The sequence below is a fragment of the Fringilla coelebs genome (genome assembly GCF_963513975.1).
Source record: "Fringilla coelebs genome assembly, chromosome: 12".
Classification (NCBI taxonomy): Eukaryota; Metazoa; Chordata; class Aves; order Passeriformes; family Fringillidae; genus Fringilla; species Fringilla coelebs.
The window spans coordinates 8,385,617-8,409,125 of NC_140038.1; the positions used below are offsets into that span (position 1 = coordinate 8,385,617).

At 39.7% G+C, this 23,509-nt stretch overlaps 1 protein-coding gene across 4 annotated transcripts in view; it reads right to left on the reverse strand.

The window, feature by feature from the left end:
- Positions 1 to 23,509, reverse strand: part of RNF111 (ring finger protein 111) — a 44,244-nt gene that overhangs the window by 7,821 nt on the left and 12,914 nt on the right. For all 4 annotated transcript variants that reach the window (XM_084214053.1, XM_084214052.1, XM_084214051.1 and 1 more), the window contains exons 3-10: positions 16,237 to 16,363; positions 14,419 to 14,582; positions 11,572 to 11,769; positions 10,408 to 10,727; positions 9,361 to 9,616; positions 7,307 to 7,658; positions 5,595 to 5,720; positions 4,815 to 4,941 (exon numbers count right to left, since the gene is read on the reverse strand). In XM_084214053.1, the coding sequence (XP_084070179.1) occupies positions 4,815 to 4,941; positions 5,595 to 5,720; positions 7,307 to 7,658; positions 9,361 to 9,616; positions 10,408 to 10,727; positions 11,572 to 11,769; positions 14,419 to 14,582; positions 16,237 to 16,363 (1,670 nt within the window). The remainder of the gene's footprint in view (positions 1 to 4,814; positions 4,942 to 5,594; positions 5,721 to 7,306; positions 7,659 to 9,360; positions 9,617 to 10,407; positions 10,728 to 11,571; positions 11,770 to 14,418; positions 14,583 to 16,236; positions 16,364 to 23,509) is intronic.

Here is a 23,509-nt window from a genome sequence, read left to right on the forward strand (position 1 = left end):
CTAACTAAGAACAGTCTTACTAAAATCCCTTTGACAGTTACCACCAAGCTTCAAATGCAAAAAGATTTCAGCTCTCTTGAAGAGCTTCACACACAAGCATAAGCTTACATACAGAACATAAGAAAATAGGAAAATGTTAAACTAATGAGGAATGTAAGCAATTAAAGGCAATGCCAATCTGCACTAAATGTTTGTACATATTCTTTTGGATACAGTCAAATTAAAATACATACTTTAAAGCAATATATTCTGGACCTGCAAATTCCAGCACGTCTGCCAGGAACTGTAGAAATATCATTTGTTTCTTGTTTTGCACTTTCTATTGATACTTCCAACGACCACAAAAATCTGCAACAACTACAGTAATTCAAGGCTAAGTCTGAACCATTTGCAACACAAACATTCTCAGCAGTTTGAAACATCTGACCTGCAGGGAAGGTTTTCTTTATTGCTGCTCTCTCCTTTAAATGCCCTCTATCTTTGCAGGATCTTTCTGCTTTTCAGTTGCCAGTCAGTGGAGAGATTCCTGCCCTGCATGGTACTAGTAATCTGTCCAGCCTATCCTCCATGGTTCCATGAAGTATGATTTCATATGTATTAGAACAAATCTCCAGTGGGAACTTTTCAGTTAACTATCTGCTCAGCTACTGTCCATACACAAAAAGAAATGAAGCTCATCGTTTAATGTCTTAAGCCAAATACAAACAGGGAAAAACTGCAATTTTCCTAGAAAACCATTGAGTGAAGGAACCCAATGAAGTACCATCTGCTGCACAGATAAAACCCAGTGGTACTCATGTCTTAGGGGAACATAAAATGAGTGCTCTTCAATAGTGTTTAATCTACCAAAAACCAAAGAACAGTAATTCATGTTTATATTATGAAAAAAACCTAGAAGATTTTTCTTAAAAATGCAATTCTATTTTATGCAGCTAATCAAGGCTCTTTCAAACGTGATGTTCATCTTGAACTACTCTTACTACAGCAAGTTACAGCATTAAGTGTTCAGGTATTATACAGAAACTTGTTGGCTTTTGGGTTACAGAACAGCTGCAACACCTGTATGACCACACTCTGAGCAATATTATTCTGACCAGCACACAACTACCACAATGTGCTGGGACCTACTGGCTTACATCTCCAAATCCCTAAGGATTTTCACAACTAAGTGTAAAAACAGCCTCAAACACCCTGAATCAACCCACAGGTAAAGGAACAAAACAGTAAGGCTCTGCAATAGAAGAAAAAGGGGGCACAGCGTATTGAAAGCTAGATGTGAAACACCTGAGAGAGATTAAGGTACTGTAAGAAACTTTAGGTTTGCTTGGGGTGTGTTTGGGGGTTGTGTTGTTTTGAGGTGAGTTTTTTTGTTTGTTTGGGGTTTTGTCTTTTCTTAAAATACGATCCAAAGATCTCCCTGAGACCAAGAAGCTGCAGGTTCCCAGATATATTAAGGAGTCTTCTCAAGGCTTGCATCAACTCCAGTCATAATTATTACACCATACCTAGCAAACTACCAGAAACCACTCCTCACCCCTGAAATTCACATTCAATGGGACATTATTCAAAAGGGCAGAAGAAGCTGGAGTCAAGAGTCTGGTACCCCATAGTAAATTACAGGAATTGCCATCTTGCCCGCTCTGATGCGGCAAACAGTGCTAGAGCCCCAAGTCAAAAAGCCTTTCATTAACAGTGCCAAAGTAGCAGTCAAAGGAACCCAGAGTAAACAGAAATAGAATTGGCATCTAACAACAAACACTGGTATCAGAGAAGAACAGAGGAACAGATAAAAAGCCTTTGTGTCTTGCATCCTTCTTTTCTAATGTTCCATTAGTTATGCCAGGCACTGATCTTGAGTCTCCCTAAAAATGATCAGTTAGCAGAATGAGTACTTGTCCAAAATAGATTTAATTCAACAGTTCTTTCCTCAGCACACACATGGCCTTAAAACAGAAACAAACACAAAGTCTAAGCCATGGTCACAAAGTAATGATATTAAATCAAGGAGGAATACATAGACATGAAGAAAGCTCTTCCTAACTGCTTTTAATGTAGGAAACAACACTTAAACAGGCAGAAGTCTCTTCAACCAAACTAGTAGAAAAGGAGATTTTGTTTCCCCAACCCTCTATTTGGACTGTCAAAGCTGCTGAACACTGATTATCTTCCCCCACATATCTTTATCATTTTGTCTCCCTGAGGATTAAAACTGCAGTCTGCATTCCAGAACTGAGTAGATGAAGATTTGGTTATCTGCATCTAATTAAAGTCAGAAACTGATCCAGAGTTATAATAATATCATTAAAGCCCAAACAATCCATTATGTCCTTTACAGTCTGGAAGGGGTTTTAGCACTCCACTGCCAATTGTGCTGCAAGCCATTTCACAAAGTGGATTCGATACTAATGAAATTCTTAGTGGAGTGACTGGATCAGTTACTTTAAAAGACAACTCCCTCTCAAAAAAAGAACAGTTTATGATATCTGCATCAAAAAATATGACTCATGAAATCTCTATTTAGTACCCTCTGTACTTGAAGAAGAAAGCACTCCTTAGAACATCAACATCTTTGCAGAGGGACTGTAATCACAGTTCAGCCTCTCCTCCTCCACCCCACTCCTAAAGTTACAAAGAAAAAAAACAGGTGGCAGGTGCAAATAATCTGTTGCCTAAAACAGCACTTTTGTTTAAAACCCAGTCAAGTTTGTTGATGAAAAACTTCACTGACTACCTGCTCTCTATTCAAAATAAGTTTTGCTGACAGATCTGCTGTACTCACACACATGAGAACAAAACCTGTGACTTTCTTTATTGCCATAAAAGGGGTAGAGTCATGAAAAGGCATTTGTAATGCTTTGAACTCATTGTATATATAACTTCTAGTAGAGCTCTAACCTGCATTCATGTTCTCCTAGTGTGTGAATACATTTTAAATTAGTCAAAGACTCTACAGAACTTCAAAGCCACAGTGCTGGGTCTGATCACAGCAAGGTTCAAACCCGATCCCAAGCACTGGAAGAAGTGCTGCTCAGAGCAGGCTGTTCATGATCAAACATGCTGTCATGCACTCTGTTCAGGGCCTCAAAACACAAACGTCAGTTTCACTCAGCCACTCATAATTACTGTTTTAAGGATCAAATATCCCTACACAATACTTGCACAAATTTCTTTAGACTTGAAGACCCTCATTTCATCTGCCACTTTTACCAACTGCAAAGCAGTTGCAAACCAGAAGGGCATAAATCCCTAAAATATTTTATCACACACTCAGGAAATACTTCTGACCATTCTCTCATAGCTTTCTTCTCCTCTACTGCTAAAAAGATGAAGAAGTGTGGGGTCCCAACTATTTGCTTACATAACATTTTAGCTGTAGGAATGCCCCAATTAAAATTAAAATACAATTAAAAGTTCCTCATCACACTGTAATATAAGGATCTTCTGAACTCCTAAATTTCTAGAAACTTCACAGTGATAATTGAAGTAAATCCCACAAATGACTTATTAACCCTGATAAAAAATGAGCTCAAACAGGCACAGATTTAACCTGTTGCCTCCTAGCACAATTAGTTCCCTGAACTATTAGGAGGGAATCTAAAGCATCTGATGCTGTCTGTTACAGTACAACCTATTAAATAAATATGAGAGTGTAAAGCCATCTTTTATCCACTTGAAAAAGCAGAGATCTAACTGAAGAATGCAGAAAAACTTAATTTTAAGAGATGATGCAGAGGAGAAGGTTATGCATTAAAAATCTCACTGGCTACACTAAAATACCAAATTCTACAGACTGCTTTAAAAAGCCTGTGCTAAGTATGTCAGCAGCACCCACGAATGACCAACCCTCATTTATCAGGGAGGTACTTAAGGATCATCATATCTGGTAGCTAAAGAGTGAGGAACAACAATGCAAGACCACACTGGAGACAGTTTGGTTTTAAATCTATAGTTCAAGCCCCAAATGACAATTCTAGGCTACTAACAGAGGAATTTTGAAAGGATTAAACTTGCAGGGTTTTTTTCATTATAATTTTAGCATTCATTTACAGATGAACTCACAATTATTAGATTAACTAGCCTGGAGAGGGTTAAACAATCTTGCTTGACCACACAGAAACACTAAATATACTCTAAATCTGTTTCCCTGTGAATTTTCGTTAAACAAAATTAAGAGAAATTTTAACTAAACTTATAAGCATTCCTTCAAAAATAATACTCTGTAACAAGAGGAAAAATATGCTGGTTTGTTTTGGTTTTCCACTGCAGATTAAAAAAAATTATGTGTAACAGAGTGTGCGACCTTACTGCCACACTTCCTGCAGATTTCAACACTTCATGCTACAAAATTATATACTTGATCACACAGAATTAGGTTGATGAATAATAAATATTACTTGAAAACAATCAAATCTCTAGATGGAATTCTACTTGTGTGTATACACACCTCAAAAAGAAAGAATCAGTGCTAATTCTCATGCATTGGGTGGAAAGGTGGTACTTTTAACAGTCCAAAACTGAATAATCTAAACTTTAAAAATCAGATGCAGAGGGTCAATGCATTGCAACGCAAGTGACAATTTAATTCAAGTATATTTCATTTTACAAGAGCTGAAGTTAGAAATGTAGATGCTCCTATACTGTCTCCTCTTACTACACAATGGGCCTGTTCAGGCGCCCTCGCTGGGAGCAACACTTGGACAGAGAGTGAAATATTTTCAGATAAGCACTTTGCAGCAATGTATACACAGCCATTTTCCTTACAAACAAAATCAAAATGACCAATGATCATAATTTTCCATAAGCTATCTCCTTACCATTAGAGGAAGAGCCCCTATTTGCAAGTGATGCAGTCGAGGAGGTGCATGGTAGTGGGCCAGGTGAGGATGCAAGGGCCCTGGAGGGTAAGTAGCTGCAGTCACACCAGCTTCAATTCCTAGTTCCCTGTCACATGAATGAAAGTGGCATTACAGTAAAGGAACAGCTTGCCTGCTAGGTACAATCCCACTGCTTTGGAGAGCCTACAACATAGTACAGCTACAACAGTAGTTTCACGCGCAATTTCTTTTTTTGCCATATTTAAACTTTGCTGAAGAATCTTCCTGTTGTAACTAAAAGCTATTTTTAAAACAGCTGTGAAGATTTAGTATTAATAAAACCAGAAAACTCCACATTTACTGAGCCAAATAATATCATCCACGTGGAGTCTTCCCTGCAGCCACATGCTGTGGGAACAGCAGCTGTCATGCATGCACCTCTTCACCAATGACCAAAAGTATTTTTTTAAATAATAAATATATTGAGGAATTTAAGTGCTTGCTCATAAGTGGGTCTGATGCAATTGTAAATAAGTTCAAACAAAGAGGGGAGAGAATACACTAGTCTGTATTACAAAACCTTAAAAACCACTAGAAATATATTTAAGATATTGAGTACTCCAAGTAATATTTCAAAGCCATATCAACATCTACAAACTTTAAACTACAGGTGCATGCAGCAGCTTTTAAAACCACAAGCAGCATTATCAGCACTGTGATCAGCACATTACAGTCTCCTGCCCAGAGTCCCAAGGGCTCAAGTAGTGTCTGATTGCTCACCAGGCAGATCTCTCTGGAGCTTGTCGAGGATGGGAAGACATAGTCTGAGGCACATGGATGTGATGCCCATGACCATAATTAGGATGCATTCTGTGAGGATGTGGAGGAGGCCGCTCATGAGCACGTCTATAACAAAGAACAGCCACAATTAATTATCACATACTTTTTAGTACGAAGAAACCAACATCCATAACCAAAATGTTACAGACCGAGCTACTACAGCGCCTTTAAAATAAGAAACTCACCATGTAGTATTTTAATTTCTACTTTAGATGTAAGTTACAAGTTAATTTAAACCCAGATTTCATATTCAAAACCAAACTAGCTTCAGCTACAGTGATCTGCCCTTCACTTGGCAGTCATGACTGCAGAGACTGAGAAAGTGTCTAATCCTAACCTCAAAGGGTAGGTAGGAAAGGGAGGGCCACATGACAGTCATGCTCAGATTCACTGTCATTCACAGCTCTGCTGCAGATTATTTCTAGTAAAACTATACCAGCAAAAGTAATTAGGGGAAACCTAATACACTAATCAGAGGAAATTTTCCTGGAAGCATGTTTGCATCATAGCTCAAGTAAATGGGGCACACAGTTTTTATCCGTGCTAGCTGGTACAGAACAACTATGGATTTGACAAAACCACTGAACTCCTGCTGACTGATTTCTGTTACTTTCCCACTTTACCACAACATTACCATCAACATTTGCCTACAATTTCCTCTAAGTGTTCATATTTCTATACAAATTCACTAAGCTGCAGAACTGCCAGTATTCACAACTCCAATCCCCAAACTACTGGACAATGTCCAGATCTGATAAGATAGTTAGCACAATTATTTTTTCCAAAAATGCTGCCTTGCTGTCTCACAGCTACTGGCTTCTCTGTCACATGCCATTTGTGGGCAGTTAATGCCTATAGATACTTAACCTGGAAACTGCCTCAAAAGCTGCAGTTAAAGAAGAATTCTCTTTAAGCATTAACTTCTAAACAAGTTTCAAGTGTGTTATACAAATTTGACTCATAACTAAGTTAGCAACAACTAGAGAGCCCATTCCTGAAATTCTCTTAGATATTTAAACACATTACCTGCAGAATTAAAAAAAGCTCAGCTACTCTGAATACGAAGCTACTACTGCTAGTATTTACAATCTAGTTAAGCAACAATAGTAGCATGCCTTAGTAGCTACACTGCAACATTGATCACATTCTCAGTCTCCTTCTAAAGCAAAAGGCATAGTAAAGATATGTAAGTATCTAATCTGAATTAAACCCAGTATATGGTCCCTTATGATAATTTGTTCATTTTATTTTAAAGTACTGGTTATATAAAAAGAATCTTAACTGCGTCAACAAGGCAAAACATGGTCAACAGACATTTGGCAAGAGTTTATGATGTACTCTCCAGGCTGTGGACCTTGAAAAGGAATTCCTGCTTATTATCCAGAATAATGGGCATGAGAAACAAGCTCCCCTTATCTTGCATGCCCCCTTTGTGCCTTATCCAGACACACTACTGAGAGATGGAACGGAGCAGGGTCAGTCCCAACACTCACATGACTGTGACCATTTGTAAAGACACCTCTTACCATGGTTTAACACTAACAGTCCCTAACCACACAATTTACAGCTTGAGAGTCACATGCAACATTTTACAAACCTGAGGGAAATGAATTACATGTTTAGATATTGTTCTAGGTACATTTGTGACATACGTTGGGTGTTGCATCATCCTTCTTCTCTGGACCTCCATCCTCTGGATCACTTCATGAGGATGTAGCCTCTGTGCTGGAGGTGCTGTTGCAGGGATGTGATGGGATATTGGCTGGTGTGTTGCAGGGAGATGCTGTGGTATTGGAGCAGCTGCATTGGCTAAGGGATGAGTTGGTGGTGGAGGTGGAACAGGATGAGAAGATGCATGAGAGGAGATCGAAGGATGAAAGGGATGCACTGGATGAGGGATAACATAATCCACTTGAGGTGGAGGTTGTGGCTGTGGAGGAGGATTTCCATGAGAGTGAGGACATGCAGAAGCTTGATGGTGAAGAGGTCTGGTCAAGGAAGCATCTGCAATGAAAACATAAGGTGCTTTTAATTTGGTCAAGTGCAGGTTTTGACTTAAATGTATTTTAAGAAGTATCTTCACACTGGCGTTTCAGTATTATTACATCAGTTTAAACAGTAGCAATATGGGAATATGTGTTCATGCAACTCTTAAATGAAGTGATTCTAGAAATATACCCTACAAGAAATCTGCATTTTCTGCAGCCAAAAGCATTCTGTTCTCAAATACTGGCAAAAAGAAGAAAAAAAAATTCTGTGTGATACCAACTGGAAAAGGTACATAGAAAGGCCTGGGTTGGAAGAGACTTCAAAGATCACTTAGTTCCAAGCCCCTGCCACGGACTGGGACACCTTCAACTAGACAAAGCTGCTCCAAGCCATGTCCAGCCTGGCCCTGAACACTTCCAGGGAAAGGGCAAACACAGCTTCTCTGGGGAAGTTGTGCCAGAGCCTCACCACCCTCACAGGAAGGAATTTCTTCCTTAACCCTGATCTAAATCTACTCTTCCAGTTTAAAGCCATTGCCCTGGTCCTATCACCACATGCTCTCATCAAAGGTCTCCCTTCAGCTCTCCTAGAACCCCTTTACGCACTGGGAGGTGCTATAAGGTCTCCCCAGAGCTTTCTCTTTGCCAGGTTGAACAATTCCAACTCTCTTAGGCTGTCCTTAGAGCAGAGATGTTCCAGCCCTCTGAGCACCTTCATGGTCTTCCACAGACCAACTACAACAGGCCTGTCTTCCTTGGGCTGAGGAGCCCAAACCTGAAGCACTATTCCAGGTGGGGTCTCGTGAGGGAGGAGCAGGAGGGTAGAATCCCCTTCCAATATTACTTTACAATTGTTGTTTAATCTTTAAAAGATTAATCCCCGTCTTTCTGGGTCCACTATGCTATAGAGACAATAAAATCTAAAAAAAGTCACAAACAAAAAATTATTCTGCTAAAGCAGATCTCACTGGAGGGATGGGACAAGGGATCAACCAAGGAAAATGAAATAAAAAGCCAGTGCTAGAATACAAAGGAGATTAAAAATATTTTCATAGTAAATACCATTTTGAAGTCTCAGTGTTATTATGGTCACTCATAATAAAATATTTTAACTTTATCTTGGTCCTGTTCAAACCCCCTAACTGTTTAAAATATTTCTCAATCTGTGTTTTGCTAGGCCAGCTCTAGGATCAATGCAAGCAGGCTGGAGCGTTCCCCTGGTGCCAGGGAAGTGTGTCAGGGAGAGTGCATGCAATGTGTCAGCAGCACTCACAGGCACAGAGCATGCAGTGTGTCAGCAGCACTCACAGGCACAGAGCATGCAGTGTGTCAGCAGCGCTCACAGGCACAGAGCATGCAGTGTGTCAGCAGCGCTCACAGGCACAGAGCATGCAGTGCCAGCACTCACAGGCACAGAGCATGCAGTGTGTCAGCAGCACTCACAGGCACAGAGCATGCAGTGCCAGCACTCACAGGCAGAGTGCATGCAGTGCCAGCACTCACAGGCAGAGTGCATGCAGTGCCAGCACTCACAGGCAGAGTGCATGCAGTGCCAGCACTCACAGGCAGAGTGCATGCAGTGCCAGCACTCACAGGCACAGAGCATGCAGTGTGTCAGCAGCGCTCACAGGCACAGAGCATGCAGTGCCAGTACTCACAGGGAGAATGCATGCAGTGTCAGTACACACAGGCACAGAGCATGCAGTGCCAGTACTCACAGGGAGAGTGCATGTAGTGGCGGCAGGACGAGAGCGAGGCCTGGGGCGGTGGCTGTGGCTGCGGCTGTGCCACGATGCCCGAGCCGTAGCCGTCGATGGCCAGGGCCTGGCTGGGCCCGGCGCCCGCCTGGTGCCCGTAGAGCGCCGTGCGCGACGAGGAGCCGGGACAGCACGGGTCAAACGCCGACGTTCCGTGGAAAGCGCCGCTGCCGTGGCTCCTGATACCACTGCTGCTCAAGTCTACTGGCAATGCCTGCTGCAGAAACAAACCAGCTTTCTTCAAGCCGCTCTTCAGACATTGAAAGCAAAGTCACATTCAAACATCAGATTTTAAAAAATAAAGATAAATACTACCACAAGCAACTGGGATCCAAATTTTGAAGTTTTACGGCTTGACTCTGGAACATTTTTTATTCTTATTCCTAAATTCATGAATCTGCTGACACACTAACTTCCTTATACTAGATTCTGTAAAAACCAATGAAACAAAGCCCCCCAAAAACCCCCACCACCCCCAAGCAAACTAAAAATGACAACAAAACCCCCTACAATAGATAAATAAGATTGATAGCTCTGCATACTGTAACTTAGCACAGTACTGTTCTTTCCTATGACTGTACTAGTTTACAGCTGAGATTTAATTACTAAAAAACAATGCTTTTAGAGGAGCAACTCTTTTATACTTTTTATATACAGAACACTAGACTTGATATTTTTCTTCCCTCAAAGCAGCTCAATGATTTGCATTGCAAAGCTGCTATGATGGGCAGAATATTTCAAGGTAATTATGTCAGTTTTGCTATGCAGCCATGAAGAGGTTAGCTGTCAATGATTACTTGAAGGGTTATATCTTTCCATAAAATTTCAGGGTTTTGTGTTCATATATATTACAGCTCAATTTTTCCTTTTAGCTCCCTTCTATAATGCCTGATGCAGAGCAAGAGAGTAATTTATAATTCAGCATCCTTATCCTATTCTCTCCTATGTGGAACAACTTGAAATTCCAAGTCACAAGGTGTGATTGTGAGTCACAAGGATTAAACATGCCTGCTCGTGGTAACTGGTGCCAGAACTGCTGCTTGCTCCACACGGGGCAGGCACAGGAGGAGGCCTTTCCACAGGGCAGCTGGAGTCACTGAACGAAGGAGACAGCGGGACAGCTGGGTGAGGGTTGTGGTGGTGATGGTGGTGATGCTGGAAGTGGTGGCCATGCTGCTGGAAGCAGCTGGTATGTGGGTGTCCCAAGGCATGATGAGTCTGTGAAGGCCCTCCACAAGGAGAATGCTGGGGGCAGCACGATGGTAGCCTTGGCATGGCCGGAGGGCCAGTTTCCAGTGTTGAATTGGATGCAGCTCTTCTTATTTCATCTTGAAGACAAAGTTAATATTGAAGTGAAAGAAATTAGTAAGGCTGATCACTGTAAAGCAGTGTCTTAAATAGAAACAAAACACCCTATACATCACAATTAAGTATTTAACCAATTGAAAACCAGAGCTAGACTATAACAAAGCAAACTAGATACAAAAAGTAGTATTTAGCTATATCTGCCAAATGAACCTAAACTGAATGGTTCAGGTGGAAGTACTCATGGCAACCACTGAAGGACATGAATTGACACTTGCCTTATTCTACAAATTTAAGGCACGTCATCAGCAGGGAAAGGAGGAAAAATTGTTCCTGTGGTCAGTGTGCAGAGACCTCAAATTCCTGTGCAACTGTGGTCCACCCAGGTTAATTGTCCCTCACCACACTTGCAAATAGAGCAGCTTTGTTTCAGTGATGTCATTAGTGCTGCCTGTAGGTCTGTATAAATGTGCTCCCAGGGGGTTATTTACAGCAGGAGACGTACTCAAGGAATCCAGATACATCCTTCACTTTCTTACAAGACACATTGAAATAACACCTCTGTAACACACTGAAATGAGAGGCTTAATTCCCAGTGAACTACATTCCACCTCCCCAAAAGGCAAGGATGTGGTTTGTTCTGTATAACCAAATCATTCCAACAGGCACAAACAGAAGGCTCCAGCAAATTTCCTGTATCTTTATGGATAAATCAATGGTCTCTTTCAGATTCCTGTCCTCTCAGCTTACTACTGTTAGGTTCAGTACTAGAAGCTCACATGGCATTTAATTTAGAGAATGCTAATTAACTTCCTCTACCTCCTTTGTACTCAGAGACAACACAACGGCTCAGAGCTTATCCTGTACCTCCAGTTGAAGTGCCAGCAGTGCTGCCACTGGGGAGACTGGGAGTGGTCTCTGGTGCTGCAGAGGGCTGGCTGGTGGAGACATTGGGAGCTGCATCAGAGGCCTGCTCTGAGGTAGACGTACTGGAGCTGGTAGTGGAAGCAGAACTCACGGCCTGCGGCTCCACTCGAGCTGATGTGGTTGGCACAACTGTCGGCTCTGGTGAAATAAAAAAGCTTTCATGTTCTTTAAGCTTTAAAAGTGCTGAGGTTTTTTTTATTGTTGCTCCTGCTTTTGAACCATTTTACAAGACATTCTCAATTCTGGCCTTGCCAGAAGCTAAGAAAGTCAGAACATAAAAACCTGACAGGCTTGTGTGTGGAAAGGAAATTATCTTTTTTTCTCTCTCACTTTTTTAATCTACTCAAGTTCTAATAATTAACATAAAATCAATTCTCAACCAAATCTGACATTTAAGTTTTATTTACTGGATTAAAAAACTCCTACTATAAAAGAGATTAAATTACTTCAGCACTTTATAATAAAAATGCTTGCTGATATCCTCCATTAATCCACAGGCAAACTACTCTATAATAAAGTATTATCCTTAGAACTTTCTATTGCCTATGAAAAACAGAACAACTTTTAGACCACTCACCGAGAACAGCAAACATCTAAACTGGCAGTACTACTTTACAAACTTCAGTCATTCCAGATGCATAGTACTAAAGGCTTTAGCAAGATAAACCTGGTTTCTAGTCTCAACACATGCTAAAAGCAGATTATTAACATTTGAGACTTCTCTTAAAGGTACATACCTGCTCATATTACATATTGTAAAGCTAACAGTGAGCAATGTATCCTGGAAATCCAAAGCACTTGATGAGTCTTGTCCTTTACTAGATAATTGTAAACAAGTTAAAATTTAAAACTACATTTGGTGGCATAATTAGAATTTAGTTTTGAAAAAGACTTTGACTATAAATTTGAAATTTTTCTTAAGTAATGAAAGGCAATGACATGAGTAAGAATATAAGATACCATAAAAGGGAAGATTATCAGAAACAGCTCAGGTTTTTTTTTAGTAAAAACATTTGCATGGATATCAGGGGGAAAAAAGGCATCAAAAAACTTAAAATACTTCCTATACACAAAGTCTCAAAATAAAATATGAGTCGTTTTCAAGACATCTCTCTATATCTAGCAGGAGTATCAGCAACTCAGTGAGCAAAGGAATAAATGTATCTTCTCTCTCACAAGTCATCCAACTCATCGCATTAAAAAAACATGACCTGACATCTACATTTAAATTCCTCTTACTTTTAATATGGACTTCCAATATACTAATTTTTTTTATTTTAAGGACAATGTTTTGGGTGAAATACATGAATGTTTAAATTCAGAAAACAAGAGCAACTTTATAGAACATGTATAGCCTACAATGAGAAGTGATCAGCCAGTGCCCAGTGGCCACTCTGAGTTCCCTCAGGCTCAGGTTCCCCACCAGCCCTTACAGACACTTCTGATTCTCCCCTGGCTGAACCAGTGACAACCAGGGGGCTTGGTCCATTGTGAACTACTAGCTAAGAGAAACTGGATCTCTCAACTCACTGCCCAGACATTAGCCCAGGAAAAGAAAAGGAGATAGGATCTTTATGCTCAGGGAAGCAGCCAGCCAAGTTTTAAGACCAGTATCTTTGATGAAATAGGCAAAGTTGGGCTAAACTGCATAGCTACCTTTTACAGTGTTAATTCAGAAGTCCAATCATTTAACACTAATTCATGTGTGAAATTTGATGCCTAAACCCAAAAATAGTACTCCTTAAATCCTGGAAGATTCATCTTAGCATTTCCTCTAGAAGGCAGGAGAAACAGCCACTCTTTAACACATATATTACAGAAGTGTATTTTAAAAATAACTTGGTTTCTGAATCCAAGACTAAATTCTATAATATGAATTTTAAGAGTAAAGTAAAGCAATAGAAAACTACACTGCACCCCTTCAACAACAGAGCTGCTGGGATATTTCACAGTAAATATCTAAAATAAAGAATCTGTACCTCAACTCATCCTCTACCTTAAAAGCCATTAACCAACCAAAATTATTCTCAAGCCTTTCTGACTCTCCATCTCACCCCAAAAACCACAACTTGAAGAATTAGATATTGCAGGACACTAAGCTTGCAATGCACTCAGGGACAGAACCACAACAGGACAAACCTGTTCACATTAGAAATAACATGCACCAAAGAAATCCCCCAAACCACCACCACCTGCAAATGCAAATGTGCAAAAACGTACGTGAGCTTCAGTTTTTCCTTCTCCCAATTTTATGATAATTGATACGTTTCTCTTACAATCTTCAGCAGGAAGAGACTTATTAAGTGTCAGCAAGTTTTAATGTTAGGAACCAATGAAAGGTTACAGCTTCAGAAACTTAACACACTTTACTAGTTTAGGGTTGGGCTTTTTTTTTAAAAGTTATTTTTACTTCAAGGCCTCAAAGAACCGTCACTATTCCAAAGCATAGGCAATGATAGACTTTCCTTTTATAGTGTTGCATTGAAGTAAGTGCATATTTTTCAAGAAGTAGTTCCAACCTGTTCTGTAATTTCTGCCTGGTGAGTCAGCCCTCAGACACACACCCAAGGCAGCTTTGGAAGAAAAATTGTATCTTTAGATCTAAAAGACCCACTGAAAATGGCTAAACTTAAAATTTTAAAAAGGAGGGCACAAGAGGATTTTCTGACAAGCTTGGAAATCAGACAGTCTCATAGAATGGTACCTTCTATCTGATGCAATTAACTCCAGTGCCCTTACTCTGCCCAACCTTCCTCGTGAAGAGATTTCTCTGACAAGGCAACTCACCATCTTCATCCACGGTGAGGTCCACGACTTCGGCGGCGTTCTGCCGCAGGGGCTGGATGACGGTGGAGACCCTGCTGCGGGAGCGCTGCTCCGGCGGCCGCGCCGCGTGCGAGCTGGAGCTCGCGGCCCAGTGCGAGCGCGAGTGTCCGAGCGCGGAGCGGGACCTTGACAGAGGGAACACCTTAGCTGCTGGCCAGCATCTGGCCATCCTTGCTTTCTTCTCCTCCTGTCTGAGGAGCTACTTGGAGCTTTTTTATTATTAGAAAAGCATTTCATTACATTGAGATATCCCGTGACTCCACTTTCACAAACACACAAACACTATTGCAGCCTTTACCAGAGAACATAAGAGCAAACGCCCAGCATGGAGAGCTTAAAGGTCTTTAAGCCATGTCCCATGTACATGCAGCTATCTTAAAAAAAAAATTCATGTGAAACCCTACAGCCATGGCCAGGCAGCAATTACAACTGAAGTTGTTTTGGGTTTGTAAACAGTAATTGAAGAGTCTCCAAATCCTATACTACTCCTGTGCAGTCTGAAACAGCAGGTCTATAAATGACAGACCTATGAAGACAATAAAAATTTGTAAACACTAAATACTTTTGCATGTTAACCTGTGACAGAGTACTTGAGAGGATAATTTTTATACTTCAAATTTACAAAATGTCGTGGCTGTGCAAAATCTCTGGACCTTTCCCTCTAATACTATTTTGCTCCCTCTCTTCAAAGAACAAACACAGCTTTTTGTGATACTTAAACTAAAATGTAATGTGGCTTGAGAACATCCTAAGCCTGTAACCATATCTAAGGAAAGGGATGGGTTTATCTCTGTATTATAACACATAGCACCCATTCTGTTTAGTTTAGCCATGCAAACCCTGACACTCAAGACAATGGTCTTTGGAGTGTGAATCCTCCTTGAAGCATACAGTCTTTAATTAAGGGAACAGCATTTTTACAGTCTTGTATTTACTACTGCACTCCCAACAACTTTGACTCTCCAGTATTTACATCAATCAAGTGGCTCTTATTTTCCAATTTGTAAAAACAATGTACTCAGAGTTCAGAAATTCAGACGAGGAAAATGTGAAGAAAAGGGAATGACTTCACTAAAAACAAACAAAATCCACTGCACAAATCACCATGGAGCTACTGCTGTTTTGGCTGTAGCACTGCAGAAGGTGAGGGAAGAAAGAATTAATTTTTTCAAGTCTTAAGACTATTACAGAAAACACACTGATACTAGGAATATACAAAGCTGTTTATTTTTTACAAGCATCTAGTTTTAGCTAGGTTTGAATTTGAAACTTTCTTAAAGAAATTACACTTTAATAGATTCTGTAAAATCTGAAAATATGGAACAAAACTTCCAGAGATTCTTGGAAGAACAGGAAAGCATATACAGCAGCAGCAGCAGTCTCAATTTCCTGAGAAATGCTCAGCTAATCCCTAGATAGTCAACTCAGCCTACACAGGCTCTCTCTAGGATCTCACTGCGCAGGAAGCTCTGCTTCCCCAAATCCTGCATATCAATCACACTAATACAGCCACCTCAACAACTCCAGATTAGTTCAATTCTCAAGCTTTGGCAAAGCTGTGCTTTGGGTCTTTTGTCCTTACTTTGTTTGGGGGTTTAGAATTGGGGTTTTTTGTTATTGATTGGGTTTTGTTTGCTTTGGTTTTTTTAATCAAAAATTCACACTGTGCATTGTGGTTAGAATTCCAGTGAAATCACATGGGCTTTTAATGGCACAAAGCATTGTGACAAACCTGGAGACAAGCAAAACTTTATTAATACAAAGAGATACAAATCTCACCTGTAGTTCTCACCAACTGTGACAATCTCCACTTCACTGTCTGTTGAGGTAACATTTATTTCTTCATTAGCAGTGACTTGGGGAGTGGAGGATGCTTCAATCACCACAACATCTTCATCAATGCTTCCTGATGAGGAAAAAGGAAGAAGAAAGTTTCCATACCTCATTCATACTTAATTTCTTATAATGACAGTTGGTGAATGATTTTTTCACAGATTTAAAATAAATGTAGGCAGAGAGCTCCATGGTGTATGTCAAAACCTTAGGTGTAGCTGTCAAATACATGACCTAATTATTAAAGGGAGCAATTCTGTAAATACTGAAGCAAAAGAAGGAAGGAGACAGAAGACTGGGTGTGGGGTAGGTATGCAAGCTTGCATTACAAGCATCGAAAGCAGTTGCAGTGAATTTTATTATCTGTAACACCAACAAAATTCAGTCATTTAATATAAAGACAGAACAAACTTACAAGCTAGCAAAGCAGTAGTGGTTTGTTAGCATTAACAGCATTTTTAAAAATAGCTTTTTTTAAAAGAACGTTTTTCTAAGTATCAGTCTCAAGGCTAAATATTGACAACAAAAGAAAAATGATCCACCTAGTTTATACTTAAAAAATTCATCCCTTGGTGTTTATAAACATCTTTGCATCTAGACTTTTTGTGGCATTCACAATCTGTACTAGACAAAGGAAGATAAAATTAAACTAAGAATGATAAAAAACAGCAACTAAAACCCCACAAAAGAGACAAGTTTTCTTAGGAAACAACTTCCACTTCAGGAATAATGGTTACAGTTCCAGCCTAACAAGCAGACACATGAAATACTTCTCTAGAGCTGCAACACTGGCAGTGACAAGTCTGAGCTATCTACAAGACTTAAATTGAGTTATGAATTATGCACTGAGCACAAAAGAACTAAAAAATGAGCTGTATAGCTTAGAAATCACTAACTATCATTTTGGTTTCTGCAAACTGCCTCAAGGAAGTGCTTGAAGAATTTGGTCTCATTCAAGTCAATACTTCCATCCTGTATGCACTGACTGTTCTCAGCTGCTTTACCCAATTACATGGTGGGAAAGATTATTCATTTTTATTTTATCAGTTTTTCTACTTCGAAAAAACCCCAAACTTCACTACTTATTTTCCAAAGGCCTTTGTTTCTGACCATACTTATCTCAGAAAGATTGCTGGCTGAAGATGTAAAGAGTGATGCTTCCAAATACTGATACTAACAAAACTCTAGCAACTGGAAATACCGTGGAACAAAACTAGTTCTCAGAATTTGCATGAAAAGTTTGGGGAAAACTGAAAATACTGCGAAGTCTAAAAAACAAAACGTCATTCCAAAACTGAAAATACCAAAAGGCCAGTTACTGAGAGTGAAAGGCAGCAGCTAAAGCGACCAGCACATCCACAGGAATGTAAACATTGTGCCTATCAGGGCAAACAAGCAACAGCTTCCTTACACAGAACTATCTCAGACACTAAACTTATCTGCTGTCAGACAAAACCACCAGCCAAGCAGCTGGGGAAAGGTCCCTGAGAAAAACCCCCAGCTCTTCCATCCATCTTCCAAAGCTGCCCTTCTTTGAAATACAGCAAGTTTGAGAGCACTCCTCAGAGTCCACACTTCCTCAGGTTCAGTATTTATTGAAATTTAGGACAGGTGCCAAGAGTAGAAAGATTTAGCCTTAAATATGATGATGTTGCTTCAGAAAACAAACAAGTTCTCCTTGAGGACAGAATCATCTAGAATGCAGTTCTATACTGAAATTCACCCAGTGTGCACCTCTGCTGAAATTCTGACACAAGCTTAGCTCATGAAAACTAAAGGGAATTCTTAACTGAATATTCAGACACCTTTCTCAATGTTCAAAAGCTGATTTTATTCAATCTTTTTTTAAGCACTCCTTTAGCTGAGAAGTGATTGTACCAACTACACAAATCAGACTGTAAAAACCATCCAGACTGGTACTGAATGAACAGGTTTTGTAACTTCCAAAATAACAAATAAAATCTTTAGGAAAACAGTCAAAGTTGCTCTAAGTAGGACACAGCACAGACATAGGCCAGAGACATGCTACTGTTCGTGCTTCTAAAAACACCTTCCTAAGTCAAAAAGTACAAACTGATGTTTTCATCCCATGAAGTACTTTCCTATGCAAGGAATAAATACTTTCTTCAAAATCATGCAGAAAAACAACTCTAAACTATGTAAATATTGAATTGTTTTATACAGCCCACCATGATACAGAATAATTGACTTTTTTTTTAGCACCTACCAGTCACTGGCCAGTCATCTGTCTGTAAAGAACTTCAAGCAAAATTTAAAGCATGAGTACATTACACATCAATACATCCCCTGACTGACTGAAGCTGTAAGAAGCCAGCTAAATCTGGATAATTACAGAGTTAACTATTCTATTCCTGCAGCTCCTGAGGGTTATCTCGCTTCAAGGAGAAGAGTCACTGGACTGCTGACAGCAAAACAGCTCCACAGATGGAAGAGATGTATTTTGTAGTACTTTCAGAATAATACCTATGGCTACAAAACAAACAGAAAATCATCCTCCTGCAGGCACACACTATTTCTCTGTCATCTTCTAAATCACAGAACACATCAAGAAAATTACACTCTAGCTATTTGTGAGTAAATTAACCTTCAGGCCACCACTGAAAGACTCAGTCTGGATTTCAAGTGAGCTTCTTAAAAACAAAACTTCTCTTGAAAATCACAGCAAGGATTTTAATAGTTTCCACAGAATTTGGGGTGTTTTTTTTTTCCTTTCTCACATCCAAAATTAATATTCCATAGTGCACTCAAGACACCAAATTTCAGTTTGCAAGTTTGGCATTTTCCATTCAGACCTTTCAATAGCCATTAGTAATTTAGTTCTGCATGTGACTATTAATCAGAAATAATCAGTAACTTCTTCATATAAGTCTTTTCCCCTCTTTTAAAAGCCTTTTTTATGATGGAAACCTAATGCTCAGCTGGGGAAGGGATAAAGTGCACATGCTTGAATCCAAATCTGAACATGTGTAGAATATATATATATAATCCTCCCTTAAAAATAAAATCACACGCTCATCGAGGCCTTACCTCACAAAACCAGTAAATCTGCCATAATAAAGTGCTTTTGTAAGCAGAATATAACTTTTATAATGAAATAAATATAATATTGGACTCTAAAGTTCAATACTTACACCAGTAAATGACATTTTTCCCTAGAAAGTTGTAAGATTACTTCTCAACAGAAATTGCTATGTGCCAGTGATAAACCAACTTGCTCCTTTAAAATCAAATACTTTAATAATCCAGGAGCTGTAAGCAAGAGACTAAGTTTTGCACAGTATAACATGTATAATATACATAATTATACTACTATTTAAAAGACCAAGGCATAACTCCAAGATTAATCAATCATCATCCCAAGTACCCCACCAAGGGCATAAATAACTCTGGTGTAATACCCAAATTTAAGTTGGGCTGACTGTTGTCATTCTCAGAGGGTATTTTCACACCTGTTTTGCAATTAACATGGAGTTTAACCAGTATGAATATTACCCGTAAGATAACAAAAGCATTTTTCAATACACAGTTTCAAATGAGAATCTGATCAACTCTTAAGTGAAACCAGAAGAGATTTAAAATCAGCAGTCAAGTTCCAGTGAGAGAGATGCCTTATTTTGAGTTCCAAGCTTGCACTGGATCAGACCAAGAGCCCACTCAGGCCCATGTTGTCTCTACCAGCTGCAGCAGGCAAAAACACTGCGCAGTTAGAGCAGAAAATTCAGGCTACAAATTTTAACTGAAAGCTCTCATACCACCCAGCATTCACAACAATGTCTCAGATGTCAGAGCACACTCTCTTGTCCAGTCATTGCTCAGCTGTCAATAAGTGTGTTGAATGTGGGACTATGTGCCTCTACAGTCACTTATGCTCATGAATTAAAGATAATGACTGGACAGTAATTCAGCTTGAAATGAATAAAATAATATCCTGCTAGTATTAGTGAGTACTGTCTCCTTTACCTCTCCAATGTCTTGAACTAGGTATGGCTGGCAGCCCTGCTCTGAGCCTGTCAGCACAACACCTCTGTATGAGGAGCCACCCTCTGGGACTGAGCTGGTCACAGACTTGTGGCTTTGCTCTCGTTCTCAGGCTCTGAAGGTCCTGTGAACCAAGCAGACAGACCAAACACATTTGTCCTTTCCCTCCCTAGATGTTTGAAGATTCCTGGGTGCCAAGACAGTCACTCCCTTCCCATGGTGGCCTTGAAGGTCCTGCAGGAGGCCAAACAGGGGCTGTTGATGAGCGTGCCACAGCGCAGGGGAGCTGACAGCACCCAGAGCACTGGCCAGAAAATCCAGCAGCTACAAGCTCCAAGTGGGAACCTGGACCAGAAATGCAACCCCCTCCTGTCACTGGTGGCAAGGGACACCTCTGTCATCATCTACTTCCTCTGAGGACTGAGTGAGTGAGTGACTCATGTTCTTTTATATGGTTTTTGAGTCTAGATTATGATTGTTAGGTTCATAAAGCAAACCACGCTTTAAGATTTGACCTGATCTGCAGAGGGTCCAGGTGATTAGAAATTTTAACTTAGTGGCAGTACAATTTTTGTATTACGGTACTTACAGATTGTATTACATTTATTCTACTTATAGAAATCCAGTGCCATTCTACTCATAAAATTCTGCTAAGAAAAGACAGACTTAATTGTAACTAAGATTTAGTGCTGTCAACATTCTGGCAAGAACCTGCCTGTTCCCTTAAGACTGTGTGATGACAGTATTATGTACCTGAGACTTACTTGGAATGTACCTCCCAATAGCTGTGCATGATGGGAAAAATTTTCCAAAGCACACAAATTGCTTAGGAGTCTGCACCCTGGTGGAAAAGACAGTCAACCACAGTTTAGGGGATTTTGTCCAACTATGAGCCATGCTAATTGAAACCTGTACTAACTACTCTTAACCTTGCACCAAAACCAGTCCTAAGGGCAATGCCACAACAAGCCAATTCTACAAATAGCATCTTTTCAGCACAGAAAGCTGCAGCAGGGCTGAAGTGAATGCCACACTAACTTCTATTACTGTAGCTATTTAAAACCCCAATTCACAGCAGATGGATATAGCAACATCGATTAGTGTCCACTGCTCACAAAGCCAGGTGCTCCTTTCCTCACCACTTCTCAGTTCTTCTCCAGTAAGCAGCATGGTAAACAGGATACTTATAGCCTTCCTTATCCATTAATGCTATTGAGATAAAACGTTGGAATTATCAGCTGCATCAGCTGGTGTGAGAAAAGGACTGCATGTTGTATTTTGTAGGAGGGATTAAGTAAGTGAAAAATAATCAATTTTAACAACAGGCAGCTCACTTCCACTTAATACCTGTTTATCTTAAACCTGTTAAAATAATCTGAGCATGAAGAAGTATTTGCTTAACGTTTTCACCAGTCTCTGGCTTGTAAAATATTGAATGTCTATATTCAATGTTTTTTGGGAGACAGACAACAAATGTTAGAGAATTAAGATGACAGTAGTGGATAAACACTGTCTTATCATTCTAAGCAGCTTTGAACAAAATTTGGAGCAGCTTCTCATTAGCATTACATTCTAAGAAGAGAAAAACCTGTCTAGCATTAGTTGTTCAAAAATATAAAATAACACATCAGACCCTGAAGGAATGGCAAGTTATTAGGTGAACAATTTGAACAATTTATGACAATGCAAAACTCTACAGAGCTTGTTTTTTCTAAGAACACTTTGCCCTTTCCAGAGTTTTTGCCAAATCAGAGTACATAAGGTTAAAAAATTGTTCCAACTTAAGCTTTTGCTAGATTTCCCTCCACAGACTACCTCCAAAGGGCAGCTCTAATCCTTTAGATCCAAGATGAAAATCAAATTCTTGCAGAAGCAGAACATTTGCATTACAACACAGGAGACCCAACAACAGACAAAGTTGAATTTTGCACCTTTCATAGGCAAAGGTGGAGGAGGATTATTCCTGATGTTGTGTATATAGGGCTAGAGAAAAGCTTCTGCACTACCTAAACCAAACACAGAATCAAAATTCATGTCTCCCAGCAAAAACGCTGCCTTCTGTCATTTTAATTGCAAGCCCAGTATTGCAATTGAAACCAAGTGATCAACACTGCAATTAGAATACACACCCTGCAAGCACCTGCACCTTCAGCTGCAAGGATCATTAAACTCCACACAGCTGGTTTCATGTTGGCCTTGTGCCCCCACCTCCTGTCTCCCCTGAATGAGCTTCAGCTGCCCATCCCAGGTGCAATGAGAATAACGCCTTCTATGGCACACAGTTGGTACAGCAATATCATCCAGTCCCAGGTGTCAGGATGTACTGTTCACACTCTCACACTCCATAAGCACAAGGTTCACAAGGTTTCACCAGAAGAATAGCTTAAGCCCTAATGGAACAGGAGGAAAAACCCAATATAATGCTATTTGTTTTAGTGGTAAAGGTTTTGTTAAAAAAACAACCCCCCCTTCACATCTCAATTAACATGATTTTTCCAAAATTAACCAAGTTAATTTTATTAATTTTAAGAACTTACTAAATACTTCTTTGGTTAAAAAAGGCCTGTTACTTCAATTTCTTGTAACAATCAGAAAAATTGTTTTCAGAACAGTTGAAACTAATTTAACTTACTAGTTCTTTAAATGCACTGTATCTTTAGTTAAACATCAACATTCAAAGCAAAGAAATATTTTCTGCAATATCCTTAATACAAATTGCTATTCAGTAGGCTACAAGACTAATCACATCACTATGAAGCCTGCTTTTTAAAAAATCAGTTATTGCCACATCTTTTAAACTGTATTTTCTTTTCCAATTATTCTCCTCCTTTCCTAAGTCTGCCCTCTAGTACCTTTACATATATGCCCTAGGCCTCATATTCTTAGCAGAAGTTATTTGTCCTTCAGCACACTGTGAATTCAGCAGATATGTGCCAATGTAGAGCAAAGAAGTGTTCCCTAACATTAACAAGCTCATGTACATTACTATCAATACAAGCCTTTCCTCATATAGAAACCCCATCATGCCTGCTCACTATACAGAGAAGTTGCATAGCTGTTTCCCAGCTGGCCCCATTTCTGTCCTAATTAACTCAATAACCAGAAATGCCTTATATAACAGCACAAAGCTACCAAAAATGTTAATCACATTTTTATCTTGCTAAAAATAGGACACTTTCACAGTGGATGTCTGCTCAACTTCCCATTATATCTGCAATGT